Below are 9,619 nucleotides of genomic sequence, written 5' to 3' on the forward strand. Positions count from 1 at the left end.
AAAGGAGAGACATTAATTTCATAGATGGACCACTCGGTGGATAAAGAACTAGCTGGATGGCTGCACGCAAAGAGTTGTCGTCAATGGCTCAGTGTCATTTTTGCTTGCCAACAGACCAACAACACTGAGAAGAAACATATACCTCAGGTTTTCTGATGGACATGGCAAAATTCAAACAGGATCAGAATGTATTTTCAAAAATTCTGGTCTGGCACCAAACAAACAGGCCGTTACTTGGCACATAATTGTACTTGGCAACCATCTGCAGGAGCATGAGAATACTTTTATAAGCGGACCCCCAAATATATGATAGTGGGAGGCCCTATTGGATCTAGAAGTACCCTGTATTATGACACCCAGGTAGATGACGTCAACTGCTCTACCACTGTCCACTCGTTCCGTAACCCCATCACAGAAGGCCACAAAATTGGTCAGGCAGGATTTCCCCTTAGCGAAGCCATGTTGGCTGTCACCAACCACCTTGTTGTTTTTCATGTGCCTTAGCATGCCTTCCAGGAGAATCTGCTCCAAGATTTTGCTAGGCACAGAGGTGAGACTGACTGGTCTGTAGTTCCCTGGGTCATCCATTTTCCACTTCTTGAAAATGGGGGTTATATTTCCAGTCATTGGGAACTTCACCTGACTGCCATGAGGTTTCAAATATGATGGCCAGTTTCAAATATGGTGGCAATAGGTCCCCTTTGCAGAGAATTGGCATCACCACGGATTCCCTTCCTCAGCCCAAAATTCAGTACCGTTAAGAACTATACTTAAATTGCTTACCCACTATTTAGGTTGGACTGGATGAGCCACCCATGGCCAATTCTCAGTTCCTGCTGGACTTCCACAGACCCAACTATTGCTAAGATTAAACACGAGCTATTTTATTACCTAAAACTATAAAGTCATTTTCCCTATTATAACTTGGGAAGGCAGGCCGAGGGTCTCCTGATGCTCTAAGAGAGAAGAACACTAATATCCAAAACAACATCTGTTAGAATACATTACACATCCCATAAAGGCCATCAAAGCTAAGAAAACAACAGTTATACATAAGGGCTATCATGTGGTTGTCTCCAGAGGAGATCTTTGGCAAGTCCCATGAAGTCTTATCTGTAGGAAAAGGACATCCTTGGTTCGTTGCAGGAACCGGAAGAGAGGTTATTATCATTAAAACGATGGGTCAATCCATTGTGTATTAATTTTATGTTCTTTCCCATGAGCATCTTTGGCTGTCCACCCATATCTATTTATGGGTCCTCTCAGGGCCAGTAGTACTGTCCCCACTCTGGGCATTTCTATGAAATGTTCTACAAACACTGGTTTTCCCAGATAGTAAGAGGTAGTCTCTGGGGCTTCTAGACAGGGGATCATGGTTGGAGGATTAGGGCAAAAAGAGGTAATTTTGGGGTATCTGTTTATTGCCCACTGATTTTTCACTTGAGTAACAGTGTCCCACAGTCTCCCAGCCAATCCGGACTCATGGGATTTAAGGAATATCTTGAGAAGGCCATTTGTTTTTAATACAACCCCATTTGCCTGAGGATAATAAGAGGTATGAAAAACTCACTCGATACCTTCTTCCCCTGCCCAGTCCTGAACGACTTTGGCAGTAGAATGTCTGATTGGACAGTTTGGGTTTTGGGGATTGTCCCAAACCACCATCTCAAGGCCTGTATCATGTTATCTCCTGTAGCTGGAGCAAATGCTTCAGCTTGCACCAGACCTGATAGTATTTCCACTCCTACCAAACACTTCCTTTCTGATTTGTGAAAAGGACCTCTGTATTCTATTGCCAGGCTTCCCATAGCCCCTTCCCTTGCCTGAGATGAAGGGGTTCTTCTTTCAAAGGATATCATTCAAGTCTGCTTCAACATTGTTCACATGCAGAAATGCAGGTAAGATAATTCTCCCAAGTAACTGGCCAACCTCAGGCTTGGGCTTCTTGGTACAGATCTTTAGCCCCAGTATGTTTCCTCTTTAAATGCAGCCATTCTAACAATTTTGCCCAATCTTCTGATTCAGAGTTGACCCTTAAGGTGGCACTAGTTCATCTGCTCTACCATCCCATCGGCTGGCTGGGTTTCATCTGTTTGATGGGAAGCCACCCATCCTATTGCAAAATCTCCCTGTTTTGCTATGGTTAGTATCTCCTGCCATTTTTCTTTTTGTTATACAGGCACCCGATTAACCTCCCAGACATACTGTTCGCAAAACGGGAGCCATTCAGTGCAGCCTTTAAAGACGGCAAAAGAATCGGTATAGATACAGACAGGAGAAGCAGACGGTGCCTCATGTTGGAGGATGCCCCAGAGTGTGAACAGTTCTTCCACCTGAGCACTACCTTCTCCCTCAGTGATAATTTCCTGTTCGGTTTTTATTTGCAAAGCAACAGCTCAATATTTTCATGTTTTACCGTCCTGTTTTGCTGATGCATCGGTAAACGTGACATTCTGCAATTGCTTCGAAAATGTGGGAAAATGTGGAAAATTTCACCACAGGGGAAATTGTGTGGCTGTCAAGTTTTGGGATAACTTCCTCTTGCATTGTTAAGTTTTTTTATGGGGCCTTCAGTAATCTCAAAGATTATACAATAATGTTCTTTCTGTGCATACCATTTTCTTACTGAGGCTCTCTGCGCCACCCCATCAGGTGGTGGGGTCCCAGCTAGCACAGGCTTAATTACTTTGAAAGGACCTCTGAATATTATAGGTTGTTTACAAATTGCACGTTCTGCCTCTCACAAGGCCAAACTAATCACAAATAAGCCTTTTTCCCAAATAAAATATTGGGTTTTGGCATCTTTAAAACTTCAAAAGTAGAATCCAATAGGTCGGGTGGGTCCTTCAGGGCCCTTCTGCCAGAAGAGTATCGATAAGCCCAACTGGGCAAGTCCCTATTCAATCTGAACTGGGTCACTAGGGTGAATTGCACCAAGGGCTTGGTGATAAGCAGCTTTGAATACTGAAAGCTGCAGAGCTTCTTCATGGAGTGGGGTCTAGTCCTGTAATACTCTTTCTCATAACAGGTCATACAAAGGCCTTGCAATGATAGAAAAATCAGGAATATGTGTTCTTCAAAACACAAGCAGTTCCAGTGCATTTTGTAACTCTCTGTTTGTTTCAGGTATTTTTATCTGGTATAATGTAGAAAGGGTATCTTGAGGAATACAGGTCATTCTTCCCTTTCACCAGATTCCCACAAATTTTACCTCATTAGCCCATACCTGAATTTTTTCAAGTGGGATTTTTAACCCCAAATTTTCCAGGTGTGATATAATTTTATCCTGCATTGCTTGAACCATATCTGCCTGACTTCTTCCTATAATGACATCATCAATGTATTGGTAAATTTTAAGCCCTTCCTCTGAAGGAATTGATTCCAATTCTTGTGCTAAAGCATGGTGAGCTAGAGTAGGGGAATGCTTATATCCTGAGGAAGTCAGGTGAAGGTGAACTGCTGCCCTTCCTAGGTAAAAGCAAAGTGTTCTTGGTCCTCAGGTTGTAAGGGGACCATAAAAAACACACCTTTAACATCAATAGTTGCCATTATGGGATGAGCCTGTCCCTGGATAGATGCTATGGGTTCAGCAATGTTTGTCACAGCAGCTGGTAATGGGCCTGAACTAGCATTCAACCTTCTATAGTCTGCAGTTAGTCTTCACTTCCCGTTTGGTTTATGAATGGGTCATACTGGGGAGTTAAAAGGACATTGTGCTGGCACTACAATTCCCTGTTCCTCTAATTCCTCCAGTACTGGGATTATCAATTTTCCCTTCCCAGGTCCTTAGGCTAATGGATAAGGTTTGACACTGGTTAATTTTGATGGGGGAAGCAAGGCAGCAGTTTGCAGGAAACGTATGTTCACTGGTGCTGTGCCAAATGCTCAACTCTTTCTACTGCTATCTTTCCATTCCTTCCCTTTTAACACATCTAATCCTAGTAGATTGAACAGAAATGATCTCACAACCATAGTTGCTAGAGTTGTCTCCAGGCAGACACAATTTGACTATACTAGTGTCTGGGCCTGGGTATTTCCAAAAGCATCTGCAAGAAATAGTCGCTTATGAGATGATAGATTAATGCCATTCTTGGCAGCATCCTTGGTTTTGATTTCTGAAATTTGGGCGCCTGTGTCCACTAAAAAGGTGATAGATACTAAATTAGGTCCCACAAATCAAGTAATTAATAGATCACCTTCAGTATTTTCAGTGAGGTGTTGAATATGCATCTACTCACCACCTCTTTGCTCACAATCAACGGGTGGAGGAGTTAGTTTTCCACCCCATGGGTGAGAGGATACGGTGTAGTTTCTGATAAATCTGTAAGTGGTGGGGCACTAGGGCCTTCCACATTTTGTGGGGGTCTTTCATTTTCCTTAGGGCCCACAGGTTTATTTTGGGCCACTCTAATACCAACTTTTCCAATTTTTCAGTGGGTAATCCATCTATTAAATCTTTAGGAATACCCTTTTGCCACCCCAATACCTGTAACCTTTGTTTTTTGTTTAGAATATTTCTACCTCCTGGGGAAGTAGGAGGTGTCAGGCAGTTCTCATTACTTGGGTAAGGAGGGATTTTTACCTCTGTTTGCCTCAGTTCCTTAGTATCAATTTTCCTAGAAATATTGACAGGACCATACTTTCTCCCATAATTAATTAATCCCTGGGCAACTTCTGCCCATGTCCATGCTTTCTTCTCTGTCTTTCGATCAGGTGACAGCACTCCTTCCAGGGCAGCAATGGCCCTTCTGCTTTGGGATATTGTTTGTATCTTTCCATGCAGTTGAATCCCCACAGCTTTCAGGGAGTTGGGAAGACCCTGAATGAGGAGAATCATATGTTCAGGATCGACCAGTATCATCATCAGGGACTCCTGTTTAAGTCTAAGTTCCAAATCATACATCATTTGTAGACATGCTGCTTTCTGTACGCTTTCTACCAACTGGTTGACTATCCCTGTGAGGATGAGGGGATCTCCCCTTTCCAAAGGGTTAAGACCTCTAGCCCAGTAAGTTGCTCTTTGAGTTAAGGACCAGGTCACTACTCCTGGCCGCCAGTATCCCTCAGCTTCGTTCTCACTTAGTAAAATTTGATCTCTTGCAGACAGAGATACTCTCCAAACATATTCGGTTTCTGACTCTTTGGAGTACAACAGAATTCCTTTTTAAGTTTAGCTAATTCCGTAACAGTATACAGAATGTCCTTTGTGGTAATTTGCAGGAATCCATCCTCTCCATTTTTGTAAGTATATTCAATTTTGCTCAAGGGTTGGAGGGAAACGGCAGAAACATTTAATTTGTCTAACCTTAGTCTTGCATCTGTCAGGTCACTGTGGGGGCATTCATTTTCAGACCCTGGAGAGGCACTTTTCTCTGCCAGGAGTTGCTCTTTCATGGCTAATTGCAAGTAGTTAGCCTGATTTTTCTCTTTGTCAAACTGTTTTTTACCTGGCCTTGCAAGGATGGACCAGGTCTTGTAAAGTTTGTATGAGCTGAGATTCAGCTGTTTGTTGTTGCTCTCTAGCCTCTACTGCAACAGCCTAGTACCACAGAGACAATTGATTTACCCTTTCCCGGATGGAGTTTTGCATCCTTTTGCAGGCTGCTTACTTGGTTTGTCACACTTTGCATATTATGCCAAATTTTCTTGGTCCATTCTACCCCTGGCAGAGAGGGGTGAACCTTACTTTTCTCTAAAAGATTGCTGCCCCTCAGGGCAGCTTCACTGCTATGATTTCTGATCAGTCTCTCACAATTCATAATCTCAATTTTTCCATTCTGTGCCTTTTCGTTTGTGTAGAAATAATCTAAAATGCATTCTAAAGTCATAATGATCTTAATCTTTTTTTCACCTCAATCTATATTGACTAAAGATACAGGTGAATGCTAGAACTGATTTCCTAATGCATTCTTCTGTATTCCATAAACCTGAATGCATTGAAATTCCAGGCTTAAGTGATATAAACTTATCCAGAGAAATTCTAAAAATTACATACACACTGTTACACTTTTGAGATAAAAGAATAGATATATTTTCATTTTTTTTCTTTCTATTCAGTAATTGGAGGGAATGTTTAAGCTTGCAATATAAACACTAAATAATGGTCTTCAGTTAACCACGCATATCACATTAATTCAACCACAGTTTACTATTTTAAAAGCCATTGTATTCAATGCATAGATTTCACAATCTATCAGTTTATAATCATGTAAAATGTTTCATCATTTCCCCCCACAGTTTAAATACAACAAATTCTACATGTGTCCACTTTGTTGACTTCTATGTATGAATTTTGGAGACCAGCTCCATTGCTTTTGAATCTGTAGATCAAGAATCTTGGTGTGGCAAGAGAAAGCAACTTTCCAAATCACAGCAGCAGCTGAAAATGAGAATATTTACTATGAACTTAACAGTTAAGTGTCTTGAAATACTATCATGTCAAAATACTGTCTGAAAAAGATACTGCTGACTCTGTAGAAATAAAGATGAAGCAATATCTCTCTTTGGAATTACTGTAACAATTTCACTTGGTTATTTCAAATTTACAAAGTACTGAAAATCTAACATCAATGTATCAGTCTTCTAAATTTCACTCTTCATGATGGTCAAATAGAAAATGCAACTTATCAAAACATAAGGCCAATTTTTGCCGCTGCAACTAGCTAAAAATTATTTATCACACTGGCTATACAAATCACAGAGGATTTATTAGAATGTCATATTTGGGTCTTGTAGCTAGCATGGCCAAAGTGAACTAGAGATAAGCTCAATTGTCATCAGAGAAAACTATCAAAATGCGTTGTAGTCTCAGTAGTTTAACAGACTGTTGCAAAGATCCACTATTAAAAATTAGTTATAAGTAGTAACTAATGGCATGTACCATGTCTCTTCAGTATCTTCTGAGTTAAATATCCGTGACCTAAAGGACATTGCAAAATCATATGGGCAAAATGATCAGAAGCCTTAATAGGTTTGTAGAAGTGTTTGAGAAGATTGAAGACTATGTATCTCAAAAACTAAATGAATAAGGATGACTAGGATAAATGGAGTATGATAGTATAGAGAAGGCAGATAATTTTTTTTATAACATAAAACCACAGACATAAAAAATCAAGGTAGTAACTGTGATTACTGGTAAGATGTACTCTGGTCTCCAGACTTGTAAAAGTCCATGGAACAATTTGATAGATGCTGATTACTCAAAATGAAATTTAGCAAAATTTAAATGAGCATTTGACATTTTGAAATAACATTTGGTACTATTGGGAATTAACAAGCAGAATGGAAGGACGGAATTTCCTATTTTTTTAGCTTCCTCTACATTCTGTAAACACATCTGTCTGGAGACCAACATAGAATCATGGAACCGTTAGGGTTGGAAAGGACCTTAAGATCATCTAGTTCAAACCCTCCTGCCGTGGGCAGGAACACCTTACGCTAAATTATATCACCCAAGGCCTCGTTCAACCTGGCCTTGAACACTGCCAGGGATGGAGCATTCACAACATCCCTGGGCAACCTATTCCAGTGCCGCACCACCCTAACAGGAAAGGATTTCCTTCTTATAACCGACCTAAAGTTCCCCTGTTTAAGTTTGAACCCGTTACCCCTTGTCCTGTCACTACAGTCTCTAATGAAGAGTCCCTCTCCAGCATCCCTAGAGGCCCCGTTCAGATACTGGAAGGCTGCTATGAGGTCTCCATGCAGCCTTCTCTTCTCCAGGCTGAACAGCCTCAACTTCCTCAGCCTGTCTTCATACGGGAGGTGCTCCAGTCCCCTGATCATCCTCGTGGCCCTTCTCTGGACTTGTTCCAACAGTTCCATGTCCTTTTTATGTTGAGGACACCAGAACTGTACACAATTCTTCAAGTGAGGTCTCATGAGAGGAGAGTAGAGGGGCAGGATCACCTCCTTCGACCTGCTGGTCATGCTCCTTTTGATGCAGCCCAGGATACGGTTGGCTTTCTGGGACACTGCCAGCTCATGTTCATTTTCTCATCAACCAACACCCCCAAGGCCTTCTCCACAGGGCTGCTCTGAATCTCTTCTCTGCCCAACCTGTAGCTGTGCCTGGGATTGCTCCGAACCAGGTGTAGGATCTTGCACTTGGCATGGTTAAACTTCATGAGGTTGACATCAGCCCACCTCGCAAGTGTGTCAAGGTCCCTCTGGATGGCATTCCTTCCCTCCAGGGTATCAACTGAACCACACAGCTTGGTGTCATCGGCAAACTTGCTAAGGGCGCTCTCAATCCCACTGTCCATGTCAGTGACAAAGATGTTAAACAAGACCGGTCCCAATACCGATCACTGAGGGACACCACTCGTTACTGGTCTCCAGCAGGACATCAAGCCACTGACGATAACTCTTTGTGTGCGGCCATCCAGCCAGTTCTTTATCCAGCATTTATTATAGGTTCTGGCAACTGACTGGGTGTGTTGGAATGGAATGATGCCCCCCTCCCCCAACACATCTAGTTGAAAGCCTCCTTGACCAGTCTGGCAAGCCTCCTACCAAAACTGCTCTTTCCCTTCTTTTATCAGACCAGCTCCACCAGCCCCCATTAGACCTGGCCTACAAGCTTGGGTCCCGTGTTCAAGCCATCCAAACCCCTGACTATGACACCACCCTTTTAACCAGTTATTAACCTGGCTAATCCTCCTAGCCTTTTTTAGGTCCTCCCCTGTACCCTGGAGAATTGATGAAAAGACCACCTGAGCTCCAGAGCCCCTAACCACCTCTCCCAGGGCTCTGTAGTCCTTCTTTATGTTCCCCAGGCTACTACTATCTATACACCTAGCACCCACATGTATCACCAGGAGTGGGTAATAGTCCGTGGGACTTACTAGAGCAGGCAGCCTCTCTGCCAAATCCCTGATCCATGCCCCCGGTAGACAACACACCTCCCTTGAGACAGGGTCTGGACAGCAGACAAGTGCTTCTGTCCCTTTCAGTGTAGAGTCCACTACTACTACGACCCGCCGCTTTTTCCTAGCGGCACCAGTAGAGATCTTCTTTAGCAGGGCATCAGCCGGCTGTTTCTGGCTAGAGTGCGCGTCCTCATTAGCCCCCTGCAGGACAGCAAAGTGGTTCTGCGTGGGGACAGGGGATTTAGGGGGAAGCCCCTTGCTTTTGGTTGTCCTTTTCCTTCTTTTTTCTGTTTTTTTTTTTTTTTGTCACTAATTCCCAGCTTCCCAGGTTTACGGCCTCCTTCTTTCCTTCATGAGGTAGAGGTGAAGCTTGAGGCCCCTGGACAGTTTGGGCTGGGAGCAAGCATTCCCACTTCCTCTCAGCTTCCCTGACATCTCACAGACTATTAACTGCAGCTCAGCCACCTGCTGCAGGAGGACCTCCACCAGGGAGCACCGAGTGCAGCCCTGCCCATTGTGCACCCTCCCCTCACAAGACCAGTGCAGGCACTCTCTACACTCTGAGCTCTGCACTGCAGCCTCCCCTCTCGTCTGCTCTGTCTGGATGCCTAAGCTGGCCATCGCCGGGGCAGCCAGATCAGAACTCCCAGACCAGGCCCTGATCATACGACAAGTGCTCACCATCCCGCTCGCCTGCCCGTGCAAACTGCCTCGACCCGCTCTGTTCGCCACGCTCCCTGGGGCAGGTT

General features: G+C 43.5%; 1 protein-coding gene across 1 annotated transcript; it reads right to left on the reverse strand.

Annotated features, from left to right (window-relative positions):
* Positions 1–4,255: 4,255 nt before the first annotated feature.
* LOC134171862 (uncharacterized) lies at positions 4,256–5,394 on the reverse strand. Its single transcript, XM_062634455.1, is given in 2 exon segments — positions 4,256–5,142; positions 5,145–5,394. Coding segments are annotated over 2 exon segments (1,137 nt in total).
* Positions 5,395–9,619: the final 4,225 nt, after the last annotated feature.

The sequence above is a fragment of the Pezoporus occidentalis genome, unplaced genomic scaffold (assembly GCF_034315485.1).
Source record: "Pezoporus occidentalis ecotype Australia unplaced genomic scaffold, CSIRO_AGI_Poc_V1 ctg427, whole genome shotgun sequence".
NCBI classification, from domain to species: Eukaryota; Metazoa; Chordata; class Aves; order Psittaciformes; family Psittacidae; genus Pezoporus; species Pezoporus occidentalis.